Source organism: Calypte anna, chromosome 10, assembly GCF_003957555.1.
Source record: "Calypte anna isolate BGI_N300 chromosome 10, bCalAnn1_v1.p, whole genome shotgun sequence".
Classification (NCBI taxonomy): domain Eukaryota; kingdom Metazoa; phylum Chordata; class Aves; order Apodiformes; family Trochilidae; genus Calypte; species Calypte anna.
In genome coordinates, this window is record NC_044256.1 from 21542137 (window position 1) to 21556724 (window position 14588).

The window sequence follows — 14588 nt, forward strand, 5'->3', positions numbered from 1 at the left end:
TTCCCTCCCTGCTGGGTCAGACCCTCTTCCTGGGGTGTTAGGGGATCCCCAGAGACTGCCAGCACTTGCCTCTTGGCCCCTGGCAGCCCCAGTGGGGACCAAGCTGCCAGGCTGACACCAAAACTGGCCATGGCCACAGCACCAGGGTGCCACTATGGGGTGCTGCCTGTCCCCTCTGCCCAGCCCCACTCCCAAAGTGAGAGCCACGGACAGACACAGACCCTCTGAAACAGCCTCGTGTTTCCTACAAGCTCCAAGCAAGCTCAGTCTCCAGTCCACAGAGCCAGGGCTCCCAGCACCCCCATCCCTCCCCCGGGCACCCTCCCAGGCACAGAGCGCAGGCAGCAGGGCAGCAGTGCCCACCCTGCAGCTGTGGCAGAGCCAGGCTCATGCTCCCCATGCCCAGGCAGCGTCTGGCAGCTCCTGCACAGCCCCACCACAGAGGTTCACTTCTGAAATCTATCTGAGAACACAGGAAAATTAGAGTGCAGCAGCCTCTGCAAGTTCGGCAGCTCCTGCCCAGTGCCTGCCTGCCTGCCAGGGCCCGCTGGCCCAGCCTCTCCTGGCTGTGCTGGTGCTGCTCCCATGCTGCTTCTCTCCCACTCCAGGAGATGCTACCCCAGGCGGATGCGGAACGTGGCAATTTCCATGGGGTCCAGGTGGATGTTGGTGCTGTTGGAGGCTGTGCCCAGTGGGTACATCAAGGTCAGCGAGGTGGGCTGCAGGGAGCCCAGCTCCAGCCCCTGGAACAGGCTTCCGAGGGCCAGCTGGGGAGAGAGAAGGGAGAGTGGGCTGGGCAGCCTGGTGAGCAGGACATGGGGTACTTGCAGCACTGTGCACAGGGCAGCCCCATGGTTCACAGTCCCCCAGGGCACCCGGGGCACTCTGCTGACCCAGCCCAGGCTCTGCCTTTCCGCACTGGAGATGCAGGGCTCGTGCAGAGCTCTGGACCTACTTCGTGGGAAACAGGCACTGCCCAGCTTTGCCCAAGGAAGGGGCAGAGTGGGGCTGCAGGGTGCACCGTGGCACTCTTGACTAGTCACTGGTTCTCCCAGCCTCCAATCCCTGCTTGGCACAAGCACGGGAGCCAGCACCAGGTGTGCCAGGGGCTCAGCCTGGCTGTGACCTGGTGCTGGGTGAGGCAGTAGCCCTGTCCTACCTTGCCCTGGCTGGTGGTACAGTTGAAGCCCAGGTTCTTGGCCTCCAGGCTGCAGTCAAAGCCTTTGCGGTGCAGGATCAGAGCTGCCTCTGCTGAGGGTAGCGAATCATCCTGCCAGGAGAGGGGTGTGAGTGGCTGTGCTGGGGACAGACCCCCAGAGCTTCCCTGCCCTTAGTGGAGCTCACCTCAGCCTGCAGTGTCCGCAGGTTCAAGATGTGGAAGTCGCAAGGGAGGGTGCTGGAAAGCGGCACGAAAGAACGCAGGACTGGCAGGACCGGCTTCTCCTGGGCCACCAGCATCACCAGGGGCTCAGCGTTCAGGTGCATGGAGGTGATGTGGCTTAGCAGGGAGGGGAAGCTGATGGGGCGGCTGTCCTGCGCCTGTCCGAGAGCAGGAGAGTCAGCACCAGCCATGGTGACCTGTGGGACTTCTGGTCCTTGCTGCCCCTCCTGCAGCACCCACAGAACAGGCACCTGCCAGGACAGGGCACCTAGAACTGCCCCCTGACCCAGCACCCCCGATCCAGCACCCACAGGAGGGTCACCATGGGTACTGGCTAGCCCACAGTCAGACTACAGGGCCTGGGCTAGGCTAGTGGCTAGCAGCTAGTGCACGAGACAGGGACAGACAGTGGGGCCAGGCTGGCCATTACCTCTGGGCTGCCAGTCCTGGTGCCGGGGAAGCCCAAGGCTTTAAACATGGAGGCCAGTTTGGAAAAGAAGCCGGAGCTCTGAGTGGGTGACACAGCGCATGCAGCGAGGGGACGGGACAAGAACAGGGTGATTACGAGGGCAAGGCAGCTCTGCAGGGACTGACCCTGCTCCACAGTCCCACCCTCCCCACAGCCCCTGCTCCAGGCACGGGGGGCACCCGGCAGCCCACAGGCTTTCTGCAGATGCCTCCATTCTGCTCTGTCCCAGGGCAGGGCTGGGCTCTCAGGGCTCCAGTCCCACCCCGCAGCCCTCGCACCTTGCTGGAGGTGGCACGGCGCTCCAGGAGGAGACGGAATCGGTTGCAGGTCCGCTTGTTGTCCTTCAGCCCCTGGCCCAGGCCCCGGTTGTCATCCTGCATGAGGCGCCGGTCCAGGATCACCTCCAGCTGGCCTGGGGGGAGCGGGCCCCACACCGGGCTATGAGCACAGCCAGCCACCCCCCCACGCACCCGGGAGCCCTCAGGACGGCAGGACTGGGACGCCCTTGCACACCCCCAGCACCCCTGGCTCTGCGGCAGCCCCCACAGCACAGCCCCAGGGCCCCGGTGGTCCACTCACCACTGCCGAGGCTGGAGACCCCCAGGGCTTGGGCTGTGTGCAGGGTGAGGCGGCTCTGTGTGTCCTGGATGTAGGCCATGGCTGGCATGGGGTAGAAGTTGGCCTGCAGCGGCAGCTTCCGCTGGTACCTGCGGGGCTGGATCTGCCAAGGGACAGAGGTCAGAGGCAGGAGGTGGATCCCGCGGTGCTGGGCAGCAGGGCACTGCCCCCCAGGGCAACTGCTGTCCTTCCCCGGGGTGCTGGATACCTGGAAGCCGTTAAGGTCAGTGAAGAAAGTGTCATCGCTCTCAATGTCAGTGGTGAAGCGCAGCGCCAGCTCCTTGTTGACATGGTCACGGATGTCCACCAGGCAGGACACGTCCAGGGACAAGCCCTCCACCCCTGCAGGCAGACAGTGAGGGGCCAGGCCCCACAGGCAGCACAGCCCCTGGGCCAGCAGCCATCCCGGCACAGCCTCACTCTGTCCCACCTGGCACATTGTAAAGCCGCACCACAGTCTGGACGTGCTGGTAGTAGGTGGTGACCTCTGAGAAGAGGGGTCCCTCCATCACCCTCACCACTGGGGGGTCCTTGGGGGCATAGGGCTGTGGGAGAAGGAGGGCTGCAGCCAGCAGGACTGGCAGGCAGCCATGGGCACAGCTGCCAGCCAGCTCCTGGGTCAGTCGGGTACCTTGGCCTCGCCATCAGGTAAGAAAAGGTAGGCTCCACTTTTGTCCTTGGAGCTCCTGGTGCCATAGACAAGGAATTCACTGCTGACCTTCTGCTCCCGCTCCTCCCCAGCTCGGCGGATGCTCTGCAGGGCCAGCACAGCGGTCAGCACGCCTCGCACCGGGCAGCATGCAGCCCCCTCCCCTCCTGCACCGCCCCTGGGCCCCCACACTGACCTGCAGCAGGCCAGACCGTCCTGAGAAGCACGCCCGTAGGTGCTGGTTCTCCAGGCAGAAGTCGTCGGTGCTGCCCGGGAAGACGTGGATGGGAGCAGACTGCGGCTTGCGCAGGGGCAGGTCCCGGCCCTGCAGGTAGAGGCGTGTGGACACGGGAGCGGGGCGGCCGCTGGGGGAGCGGTGCAGCTGCAGGACACGCAGCCCCAGCGCGGGCAGCCGGGCCAGGATGGACACCTGTGGGGCACAGAGACCTGAGCTGGCCCCTCTGCAGGGGGTGGCTGGGACCTGCGGGCTGCCAGCAGGGTGAAGACACGGGCTGTGCTGGGATGCACGGACACCCGCTGCCTCCAAGGAGGGCACAGGGTGGTCTGTGAGGAGGGGAGGCTGGCACGTGTAGGGACAGGGTTGGAACCAGGGAACCCCACACCTGGTAGACATCGGGCACCACATCAGTGGAGGAGCTCCAGTGTGGGCTGAGCTGGGCAGGCAGGGGCTGCCCCTCCTCAGAGAGCACCCGCACATATGAGGAGTCCACCAGCACCGGCACCATGCTCAGCCGCTCCTGCTCCAGTGGGTTGAACACCACCAGGAACCTGTGGGGCAGGGGGATACAGCCATGGCCACCCCAGCCCCACAGCAGCCCAGTGCCCCCTGCCTCGCACCACCCATTCACTACTTCCCTGAATCCTAAGTCCCCCCTCAGCACCCCACAATGGCCCTCCAAACCCCCAGAGCAAGGCAAGGAGTCCATACCGGGGTGAGGTGTCCAGTTTGACCACTGTCTTCTCTGGGAGGGAGTCCTGGCTGGGGCGTGTGTCATCCTGGGGAGGGTGACAGTCAGAGCCAGGGTGTGCCAGGGTTAGCACTGTGCTCCAAGGGCACAGGACAGCTGCCCCTGCATGGTTTGGCATGCCAGGCACCAGGAGCTGCTCACCATGCTGAGGAAGGGTGCAGCGGCGTCACGGCCGTATGTGTCCTTGTCCCCTAGCACAAGGTACTGGGCAGCATTGATGATGACGTGGTTGAGGTTCGTGAGGGAGTGGAGCAGCCTGGGGCAGGGGCAGAGTGAGCCACCCAGGACTGTCCCCCTGTCCTGCCCCAGCATCCCCCAGCACCCTCTGCCTGTCCCTGAGAGAGGGGCCCTGCTAGACCCCACACCCAACCATGCTCCCAGCCCTTCTGCCCACCCATCCCAGCCCAAGACAGCCACCCTGTGCTGCACCCCAACCCCCCTCACACACCGGACTCCATAGTCAACCGCCACAGCCTCCTTGGCAGTGCCAGCGATGGCATCGTGGTGCTGGAAGAGCCCCAGGTTGCGGCGGGCATTAGTCAGCAGGGCGTAGTCGGAGAGCGGGTACCGGCTGTCGGCACCGGTGTGCCGGGCGTGGGCAAGTGCCAGGCTGAACAGGATCTCTGCCCCCCTACGCAGGAACGGTGTCATCAGGGGTCCCCACCAACCCCTGCCCATGCCCCCAGCACACACAACCCCTGCCTGGGGACTGTCCCCTCACCGGAGGTGGGCTTCCAGCACCCGGTTCAGGTTCTTGTAGAAGGGCCGGGAGGTGAAGTATCCAGTCCAGTAGTGATCCTCCCGGTCGGCATAGGAGAAGAAATCCCCGCTCAGCACCGGGAACCCGGGGGGCTTCATCCCTGGCACGATGCCCAGGCTCTTGTACAGGGCATCAAAGTAGTCAGAGAGCGTCCCAAACTGCGCCTGTGGGACAGCCATGAAGCCCTGAGCACTGCGGTACCTGCTGTAGCTCCCACCACCCTCCCAGCACTGCCCACCCTCTGCTTGGGCTCCACACGTGGGGCCCTGCTCCCCCTGGGCTCCAGCTCCCCACACCCACCTGGACGTGGAGGTTGGGCTGGGAGTTGAGGAAGTCAAAGATGCGCTGGTAGTTGAGGAACTGAGCATCCCACTCCTGCGGCTTGTCATAGCGGAAATCATCTCCCAGGGGCACCAGCAGCACCTTGCTGCGGTACAGCTTGGACTTCTTGCGGTACTGGTCCAGCAGCAGGTGGGCTCTGCCGGGGGGGCCAGGCCATCAGGATGGCTGCAGAGCCATGGGGCCCAGAGCCACTCTCCTCTGCCCCGGCAGCACTCACCGCTCCGCCACATTGGCGTCGTTGATGGCTCGGGGGGGCACCTTCCAGGGGCAGTTGATCCTTCCCCCTGGCAGGCGCTTGAAGTCGAACTGGCAGCAGATCTTGGGGTCTGGCCCACAGGTGTGGGGCACATCATAGCTGTAGAAGGGCATCATGTGGCAGAAGATGTCTGTGCTGGCATCTGTGTCTGCAGGGCCAAGGACAGATCAGCACCAGCAAGGACTGTCCCATGCTGTTCCCCAAGGAGGTGGGCAGGAGGATGGATGCTGGGGCAGAGCTGACTTGGCACACAGGCTCAGTGGCTAGGAGCCCAGAGAGCCCAGCAGCCTCCCCCAGCATGCTGGGGTGGTCGAGGAGTCACCACAGGTGTTTTCTTCCTGGAACTCAGCTCACCAGACATACAGGAAAGCAGCTGCTAGCTGTTCCCTGCTGCCACCCACCCTGGTGCAATCACCCCATAGCAGCCCCTTACCCCAGGTCTGTCTCCACATGAACTCCAGGTTTTGGGTGGCTGCGAAGTGCTTCTTGATGGCATAGTGCACACGCTGGATGAGCATGGCTGTCAGGTTGGAACGCTTCAGCAGGTACGGCATGGTGGAGCTGTACCCAAAGGGGTCAACAGCCCAGCCTGAGCGAGGCGTCACACCTGAGGACACAGAGAACCATCATCTCCTGTGAGCAGAAGACAGAATCCCCTGCCAGCACCCTGCCCCTCCTGCCCAGCATCCCGCCAGCTCTCACCAATGTTCTTCTCCAGCCACTGGTGCCCCTCAATCAGCTGGTCGATCATGGCAAAGTAGTGGGAATTGGCTTCATCAGTCATCACCCAGCCACCCGTCACCATCTCCAGCTGCCCATTGCCAACCAGCCTGCATGGGGGACATACGAGCTGAGACCAGCTCCAAGCAGAGCCCTGTGTCCAGGGCAGAGCCTTCCCCATCTTGAGCCACCTGGGTCCCATCACTACCTCTGCACCCCAGTGCCTCCCGTGTCCCCACACAGACAGACCCCCTGCAGGACTGCACTGGCTGGGACCCCAGCCAGAGCCCAGCCCTACACAGACCCCTCCACTGTGCCCTGCAGCCCATGTTGCCCCTCTCCTATGCTTCCAGCCTCCCCAGGGATCGGAGGCCATTCAAGGACACCCGCGGGTGAGCAGGCAGAGCCCACAGACACAGCCAGGGCAGCCCTCATCTTCCCAACATGCCCCATGGGCATAGCAGGCAAGGATCACGCCGGGCAGCAGGGCCAGGCAGACGCCATACCTCCTCACTGCAGCCCGCTTCTGGGTGCTGATGTTGTCCCACCACTTGGAAAAGAAGGAGATCTCAGACCAGATGAAGCGCCGGCGCGGGTCCTCCTGCATCTTCAGCACCATGCTGTTGAGGATGTGCTGCGTCTGGTCATAGTAGTACTTGTCAAAGGTCTTGATCCAGCCTGCCAGCACATGTGGGGGTCACTGCAGGGGTCCAGCCCTCCCTGCCAGAGTGTAAGGTGGCAAGGGCTGGGCTTGGCCTCCCCCTCCCCTGCTCACCTGGGTCGTTGTGGGAGTGCGGCACCACAAACACCTGCAGTGGCTCCGTGTCCCACTCATTGGGCTCATAGGTGATATCGAAGCCCTGCTTCCACACACCACCATCCTGGTTGTCAAAGGGCAGCAGGGAGTACACAGCCATCATCTGCCAGGGGAGAGACAGGGCTCAGGGGGCAGGCACCAGATTGAGAAACCCCCAGAGAAGCAGGGCCAGGCCCCCTGGAGATGCCTGGTAGGGACCCCTGGCACTGGCAGGGGTAGGGCCCGAGCAGCTGGGCTGGATGCTGGCTCTTCACCTGCAGGTCTGGGCTCTGGCCCTTGCCCCCCAGGGCAAACTGGCAGTCCTGCGGGGAGACGGAGAGGAAGCTGGGGCGACCCTCGGGAGGCAGCAACCAGGAGCCATTGGGCGTGTGGTGGGGCACCGCCGGCTGCCCCTTGGCATATGCCGTCAGCTCCAGCACCGAGTCCTTGATGTGGCTGATGATCTCGTGGTTCTCCTCCAGCAGCTGCTCCAGATGCTCGATGCGGTTCTGCAGCACCGAGATCTGGCTCTGGGGGACACAGAGGCCGTGGTGTCATCTGCTTCCCTTTGCCAGAAGCTGTGTCCCTCTGGCCCCCACTCGCCCCCTGGCAGCCACTCACCCGGGGGAAGTTGCCTCCACTCTGGTGGCGTGTGGGGTCGTGCTGCACCCGGTCCAGCATCAGGTAGAGGGAGAAGACGGCCACGCAGAAGATGGCAGCTCCGCAGACTGTCACCTGCTTCTTCAGCTTCATCCCGGAGGGCTGCAGGGATGGACCTGGACCGGGGCAAAGCGGTGACACTGATACTGCCCGCCGGGGCCAGGGCCAGGGGAGGTGCGGCCGGAGAGGACAGGGACGGACAGGACAGGAGGGGACAAGAGGGGAAATAGAGGACGGGGGCGTACGGGACAGGATAGGAGGGGACGGTGCCTCCCGGGCTGAGCCCTGCGGGGCCCCTGAATCGCGCAGCCCAGCCCGGCCCCTGACCACCCCCCAGCCCCGCTGCCCCTCACCACCGACCCCCCCGCGTCCTACTTCGCTTAATCCGGATCCGGGTATTTTACAGCCGGGTCGGGCCGGAAAAGGCCGCGGCAGCCGCAGCGAGCAGGGCGGACCGATGCTGTGCGCGGGGGGCACCGGGGGGGCCAGGACCGCGCTGCTCTTACCCGAGGCGGCTCCGCTGCCCAGCCCGGTTCCTCACACCGCCCGCCCCGGGCCCGCCGGCTGCCGCTGCCTTGGTGGGCCAAACCCCGCCCGCCGCCCCGCCCCAGGGCCGGACCGGGGGGCGGCTCGGCCGGGCAGCGCTGCAGGGCGGTACTGGGGGCGGCACCGGCAGACGTCACCCCCGAGCCCCCGGGGCCGAACGGGGCGGGACTGTATCCTCCTCTTCCAGGGGCTGGGTCGAGGTATCAGTGAGCCCTGTCGCGGTGAGCTCGGTCCCGGTGCGCCATCCCGGTGTGCCCTGTTCTGGTGCAGGACGGGTGCATTGTCCCTCTGGCCCACCCGGGGTCTGTGCCCCCTTTGCCCCACAGACACGGTGCTGCAAAGCTCATTTCTTTATTACACAGGACAAAGCCCGGCAGGAGCTGCGGGTGCTGCGTCCCCGGGGCGTGCAGGGGACTTAAGCGAAGTAGGACGGGGGTGGGGGGGTGAGGGGGCACAGCTGTACCCGGCCGCCCCACAGGCCCTGGGACAGTGACAGACGCCGGGAGGGATCCGGGGCTTGCGGAGCTACCCCTGAGCTCAGCCTGCCGCCCACCCTCACCGGTGCCTCTTGCGGATGGCGGTGAGGTCCTGGTGAATGGTGCCGAAGCTGGGCCGCTTGCGGGGGTCGTACTCCCAGCACCGCTGCATCAGCCGGTACACCTCCTCAGGGCACTGCTCAGGGGGGTCCAGCCGCACGCCTGGGGGGTGACAGGGAGGGGGACATGGCCGCCTGCCCCTCACAGCCCCATCCCATGTTCACGGTTCCACAGTGCTGGGCCCACCACCCTTGAGAGCCAGACCCCAGCCATGTCCCCTACCCTGCTCCACCGCCTCCCGTGTCTGCTGGTTGCTGAGGTTGGCGTAGGGGACACCACCCAGGCTGAAAGCTTCCCACAGCAGGATCCCGAAGCTCCAGACATCACTCTCGGAGCTGTAACGGCCTGGGAATATGGGGCAGGAGAGATGCTGGTGGCTGGGGATACCCATGGCACTGCTGCCCTGGCTGTGCCTACCCTCATGAGAGCCAGGGTGCCCTGGCGTCTCTGCCTCCCTGGACTCCTGGCTCCCTGCTGTGCCTCTAGTTCCATCCCATACCATAATTGAGTGCTTCAGGGGCAGTCCACTTGACAGGGATCTGCTTCATGCCCCCAGTGGAGGCATAGATGCCATCCTCCTCTTCCCGTGACATCCCAAAGTCACTGATCTTCAGGACATTCTTCTCCGTCACCAGGCAGTTACGAGCAGCCAGGTCCCTGGGACAGCCCAGAGCCATAAGCTGCACTCCTAGCTGTCCCCAGGGGCCTCCACCTGGCATAGGACAGGCGGCAGGAAAGGCGGGGGGGGGCTGACCCCAGCCTGGCACCTGCCCGTGCCAAAGCCCACCTGTGGATGCAGTGCTTGCTCTCCAGGTACTCCATGCCGGCAGCAGCATTCTCTGTCATCTTGATCAGCTCCTTCACCCGCAGATGGGGCCCCTCACAGCGCAGGAAGCTGAGGAAGTCGCCCCCTGCACCCAGGACAGAGGAGCTGGCTGGCGGCTGCCCTGGCAAGTCATGGCCAGCTCACACACCTTCACACTGCCCACCCTCCTGGTAAGGCCAGAGCTGCAGGATGGGGCTGCTCACCCTGCACCAGCTCCATGACAATGTAGATGGGCTGCTTCTGGGTGCAGACGCCAATCAGTCGGACAATATTTGGGTGGTTGTACTGCTTGAGGATCCTGCAGGAACATAGAAGGGCACTCTGAGCAAGGGACTACCTCCAGTACTCTCTGCCGGGCCATCCGGGGGACACGGCCCTCAGCACTAGGATGCTGCAGTCCAGCAGGGTTTGAGCAGCCCCAGGTCCTGAGAATGGACAGACAGGCTGGGATAAGCTCTGTGGATAAACAGACCTGGCTTCCTGCAGGAACTTGGCCTTGAGTTCAGGTGCAAGGGTTTCCCGGCAGGATTTCACAGCCACAGGGGTGTTGTCAGCACGCAGGCGGCCACTGAACACCTCCCCAAAGTTACCCTGCCAAAGAACAAGGGTGTGCTGGCCCAGCTTTCCTCAGCATGGCCTGAGGCAACCCCCCTCCTGCAGACCCTATGGGCAGCCCCGTGTGCCCCTGCTGCAGACCCCACGCTAAGAAGGACTTGAGCCCCCCCAACTCACCCGGCCAATGCGCTCCCCCAGCAGCACATCCTCATGGTTGAGCACCCATTTGTCCTGCAGTGGGCAGACATCGAGGGCAGTGAGCCAAACCCCAGTATCCCCAGGCCCACATACTCCTGCTCCTCACCTTCTCTCTCAGGGCACCCAGAAGGGGGTTCCCAGCCCCCGGGCCCCCCCCCCCCCCCCCCCCCGCAAGGGCTGAGCCGCCCCATCTGGCTGCAGAAGCTGCTTGCGGCAGGGCCCAGGCAGGGCTGGCCCCTGCGCAGGGAGCTTGTCCCCCTCCCCACCTTGGGCACAGCCCGAGCCAGGACAATGCCACTCTTGCGGGTGATGGGCTGCTGGTTCTGCAGGAGGTGCTCCACGAGCAGTGGGATGGTGGGCAAGCCTTCCCCCTCCAGCCGGTACATGCCCTGCAGAGAGGAGAGGCTGAAGGGTGTGCTCAGGGAGGCTGGTGGGCACACGTGGGTGAGTGTGGTTGCAGGCACATGGCACAGGACGTTCTGGCACATTGGGCAAAGGAAACTCAACACAAGCAGGTGCTCACACACACCACGCCAGGCTTGCACCCCAGGTTCCACACCTGCCCCGTGCAAGGACAGGCACACACGACCTCATGCTGCACTCACACGGCACCCCGTGGGCGCCCAGATGGAGCTGTGACCTGCACGGACCCCACAGGGTCACTCCCAGCCCTGTGCCCCCCCACTGTCACTCACGTCGGCAGCTTGGATGATGAAGTGGCGGGGCTGCCCATCCCACAGCACGCTGAGCACATACTCCTGCTTGCCCTGGCTCTCCCGCACCAAGAAATCCCCATTGCAGCTCAGCAGCTCCTGCACCTCCGAGCGCGGGATGGCCCCGTGGTACCAGACCTGCTGGCACAGCGGCTTCTGCACCTCCGGGATCAGGGGCACGGGCGGTGGCAGCTGGATGGAGACGGGCTGAGCACAGCCATGCCCTCCCCGTCATGTCGGCAGTGGGGGCAGCAGTGATACCCGGAGCAGAGGCTGGAGAGACTGGGGCACAGAGGGGAGGGGGCTTGGGCAAGGCAGCTAAGTGGAAGGGCAGGGTGGCTGGAGGTGCCCAGGAACTCACTGAGAACTTGGGGCTGAAGATGCCCGAGATGTGGTTCTTGAGGGTCTCCAGTGCAGTGGGCCCACTCCGCTCCTGCTCCTGGGGGGAGATGAGAGCTTGGCGCTGGGTGAGGGGCCACCACAGCCCACCATGGCCCCGCCCGGCGAGGAAGGCAGGACTCACCGTGGAGGACACAGACTGCCGGTCCTCAAGCAGAGGTAGGGTGGGCAGGGGTTCCCCAGCCCCTAGCTCTCCCAGCTTCCCGGCCAGCAGGTCCCGCTGTGCCCGCAGCTTGTCCTGAGCACAGAGGCAGCTCTCCAGTTGCTGGTGAGCCTCCTGCAGCTCCTGACGCTTGCCCAGCAAGTGCAGTCTGGTGAGAGGACAGGGCGGTCAGCCCCTGCCGCCCCCGGCCCTAGCCCCCCGCCCCCTGCTCCTCACCGCTCCCCGGGGCTCCGGCCCTGCTCCTCGCTCCGGATCTCCGCCTGCAGCTCCCGTACCCGCTGCTCCTTGCTGTTCACGGCCTCGGTGGCGGCTGACAGCTCCTCTTCGATGGACGTCAGGCTGCCGAAGACACGCGTGCCTGTGGGCACCGAGCCGTGCTGCCCGCAGCAGCAGCCCCTGCCCGCGGCCCGACCCCGCTCACGAGTGCTGGACGCTCTCGACAGTCAGTTCGTTCAGCTGCAGCTGCCCTGGCTCCAGGCTCTCCGTCTCCTCCAGCAAGCTCTCGTCAAACGACACAGCCGGTGGTACCTCGGAGCTGTACCTGCGGGCACCCAGCATGGCTCTGCCTCCCCCCTGCCCTGTGCCAGACACCAGCAGAGGGGCTGCGGCTGCGTGGGGCCATACCTGTGGCTCTGGATGAAGCCACTGTACTCGGTGGCCGGGTTGATGGCCTGGATGGCACTGGCAATTTCCTCATGCAGGGCTAGCACATCCTCCTGCACCAGGCTGCTGATGCTGTAGTACTCCTCGAGGATCTCCTTCCTGCAGGGATGCAGACGCTGGGGGCAGCTGGTCTCCCATGCCCAGGGTCCCCGAGGCTAGGTGCCACCACCCCTGCCTTGGCACTGCAGCCTGGGCTGGCCAATCCCCACATTTCTGGTGGCACTGTAGCACCATTGAGATGGCAGCAGGACATCACTGTGAAGGGTAAAGCTGATGGGGCAGAGACTTTGGCAGGAGGAGGGAGCACAGCAGCTATACCCAGGGATGAGCAGAGGGACAACAGGGCAGGCAGTGGGATGTGGGGCAGGCAGTGTTCTTACAGGATGAGGACCATCTCCTGCTGCAGGCTGTAGAGGGACTGGTGGAGGGTAGGCAGTGCCCGTTGGTAGTGGTGGTGGTGGTGGAGCGCGGCTGCCTGCACAGCAAGCACATACTGGTTGTGCAGGGCATAGAGCTTCCAAAGGCTGCGCACATACTTCTCCTTCGCCTTGTCCCGCTCCTTGTCTGGAGGGAGAGGCCATGGAAAAAAACACCCACCACCGCTGGTCCCATCACAGGGAAGGGGCTGGGGGCTGTCTGGGACAGGGTCCCAGGGCAGGGACACAGCAGGCAGGGGACAGGCTGGCAGGCACCTTTGCTGGCCTCCTGGTACTTGCGCTTGGCCTGGGCGCTGTCACGAGCCAGGCTGCGGTACTGTGCCTTTAGCTTCTCCATCTCCTGATGCGTGGTCTGGGGGAGTAGATGCTGTCAGGGAGGCCAGGCCAGGCTGGGCCCGCCGCTGCCCCCTGGCACCCACGTACCCGCGTGTACTCCTGGCTGAGCTGCTGCCACCGCTCGCTGAAGGCCTTGCGGAGCTGCTGCTTGTCACGGATGAGAAGGCTCAGCTTGGCCAGTGGCCCTGCGCTCAGCTCCTCAGCGTGTCGCCGCAGGATCTGGCTCAACAACTCGGTCCGGTTCGCCAGCACCCACCAGGACTGTGGGGACAGGGTGTCAGGGACAGCTGCCCCCACTACCACCCTGCACTGAGCTCACCCTGGGCCATCGCTACCTCCCCGATCTGGCTGCTGTAGTCGCCGGTGCGGAGCTGCCCATAGCCCTCTTGCTTCTCCAGCTGTGAGAACATGTGGTGTAGCATCCCTGCATACTCCCGGTCGCTCTTGGCACGCTGTGACATCCACTTCTTCATCAGCTCCAGCAGCCGCAGCTCCCCGTCCTGCAGCCGCAGCAGCGCGCTGTGCCCTTGCGGGCTCCACAGCTCTGGGCCAAAGCCCATGGCCCCACTGTCCTGGGCCGGGGGAGACTGTGGAGCGACAGCAGATCCTGAGTGGGGCTGCGTACCCTGCACCCTCCTGCCACATTGCCCCCTCAGCAGGACATGGTGCCCGGGTGGGGGGCACAGCCCTCCAAGCCCCACGCCTGCCGCAGCGCAGTAAAAGTAGCCAGTAGCCCCACGACAGCCAGGGCCCCTGGGGACTCTGCGTGGGAGGAGGAAGCCTAGGGTCAGAAACAGTGACAGCATCTTTGCCCACAGTGGGGCTGCCTCTGAGGGCATCACAGCCTCTCTGCCCCCCCATACTCCCCGGCCCAGGCACCATCCAGCAGCTCTGACCCTGTTCTACTCACTGGCAAGGTCAGCCAGGAACAGGGGTACTCCCAGGGCTACCACATGGGTGGGAAGCCGGCAGGAGGGGTACAGGGTGGTGAGCCTGGACAAGTCTCAGCACCCAGGACCCCAGCATGGCTGGTGGGGGCCAAACAGGCCCTGGCTGGGGTCACAGAGACCCCTCCCCACCTTGGCAAGGGTGCAGCAGGAGCAGGAGGGTGTTAGGGCACATCCCTGCAAAGGGCAAGATGGCCCCTGGCACAACCCGCAACCCCGCAGAGGGACAGGGCTGAGACCACCCCCAGGCCCACAAAGGTTCCCCTGCCCCTGCCAGGGCCTTGCTGGGGCACGGCCCCTCCAACCTGTGTCTGCTGCGAGGTTCCCACCACAGGGCTGGTGCTGGCGTCCTCCTGGGATCAAGGCTGGCGCAGTCTGGACCTGGTGCAACTCCGTCTCCTGGAGAGGAACAGGAAACCCGGTGCTGACCGTACAGCCATTGCGAGATTTCCTGCCCTTCCTCCCCTCCCTGCCAGTTCCCGTACTTGGGGCCGACGCCAGCACAAGGCCCTGCCTCCCATGGGCAGCCCCCAGCCCCACCAACCACCTCATTCAGAGTCCTGGCACCA

The 14588-nt window shown here is 64.8% G+C and overlaps 2 protein-coding genes across 8 annotated transcripts; both read right to left on the minus strand.

The window, feature by feature from the left end:
* Positions 1 to 223: 223 nt before the first annotated feature.
* Positions 224 to 8236, minus strand: MAN2A2 (mannosidase alpha class 2A member 2). 5 transcript variants are annotated; one of them, XM_030457348.1, is made up of 24 exons: positions 8147 to 8233; positions 7602 to 7756; positions 7256 to 7510; positions 6960 to 7104; positions 6691 to 6862; positions 6167 to 6294; positions 5898 to 6071; positions 5426 to 5612; positions 5167 to 5344; positions 4828 to 5030; positions 4555 to 4737; positions 4248 to 4362; positions 4067 to 4134; positions 3741 to 3906; positions 3314 to 3547; positions 3100 to 3222; positions 2899 to 3013; positions 2677 to 2810; positions 2430 to 2571; positions 2129 to 2262; positions 1812 to 1889; positions 1345 to 1539; positions 1160 to 1270; positions 312 to 767 (listed from the first exon to the last, which is right to left on the minus strand). In XM_030457348.1, exons 2-24 carry the CDS (start codon positions 7731 to 7733, stop codon positions 615 to 617), a joined length of 3525 nt encoding a protein of 1174 aa, XP_030313208.1. In that variant the 5' UTR covers positions 7734 to 7756; positions 8147 to 8233; the 3' UTR covers positions 312 to 614. The 5 variants fall into 5 exon arrangements, with proteins under 5 accessions (XP_030313211.1, XP_030313210.1, XP_030313208.1 ...); XM_030457347.1 differs by lacking the exon at positions 8147 to 8233 and adding an exon at positions 8016 to 8135; XM_030457349.1 differs by lacking the exon at positions 8147 to 8233 and adding an exon at positions 7994 to 8135.
* A 209-nt stretch (positions 8237 to 8445) lies between these two features.
* FES (FES proto-oncogene, tyrosine kinase) lies at positions 8446 to 14397 on the minus strand. 3 transcript variants are annotated; one of them, XM_030457111.1, is made up of 19 exons: positions 14325 to 14397; positions 13408 to 13659; positions 13160 to 13333; positions 12992 to 13088; positions 12680 to 12863; positions 12261 to 12398; positions 12058 to 12177; positions 11853 to 11975; positions 11598 to 11784; positions 11436 to 11513; positions 11057 to 11212; positions 10628 to 10750; positions 10341 to 10394; positions 10081 to 10199; positions 9812 to 9906; positions 9570 to 9693; positions 9282 to 9439; positions 9005 to 9127; positions 8446 to 8884 (listed from the first exon to the last, which is right to left on the minus strand). In XM_030457111.1, the coding sequence occupies exons 2-19, from the start codon at positions 13630 to 13632 to the stop codon at positions 8742 to 8744; spliced, it is 2421 nt and encodes an 806-aa protein (XP_030312971.1). In that variant the 5' UTR covers positions 13633 to 13659; positions 14325 to 14397; the 3' UTR covers positions 8446 to 8741. The 3 variants fall into 3 exon arrangements, with proteins under 3 accessions (XP_030312971.1, XP_030312970.1, XP_030312969.1); XM_030457110.1 differs by having other exon boundaries at positions 11057 to 11266; XM_030457109.1 differs by having other exon boundaries at positions 11057 to 11281.
* Between the last annotated feature and the right edge of the window lie 191 nt (positions 14398 to 14588).

Coding starts and splice junctions, on each gene's coding strand:
- MAN2A2 (XM_030457348.1), bottom strand. CDS start 7,733: ATGAAGCTGAAGAAGCAGGTGACAGTCTGCGGAGCTGCCATCTTCTGC. Junction 6,072..6,166: donor GTGGCTGGAGAAGAACATTG/GTGAGAGCTGGC, acceptor CTGTGTCCTCAG/GTGTGACGCCTCGCTCAGGC. Junction 5,031..5,166: donor AGCCCAACCTCCACGTCCAG/GTGGGTGTGGGG, acceptor GCTGTCCCACAG/GCGCAGTTTGGGACGCTCTC.
- FES (XM_030457109.1), bottom strand. CDS start 13,632: ATGGGCTTTGGCCCAGAGCTGTGGAGCCCGCAAGGGCACAGCGCGCTG. Junction 11,976..12,057: donor GTCGAGAGCGTCCAGCACTC/GTGAGCGGGGTC, acceptor TGTCTTCGGCAG/CCTGACGTCCATCGAAGAGG. Junction 9,128..9,281: donor CCCTGAAGCACTCAATTATG/GTATGGGATGGA, acceptor CCATATTCCCAG/GCCGTTACAGCTCCGAGAGT.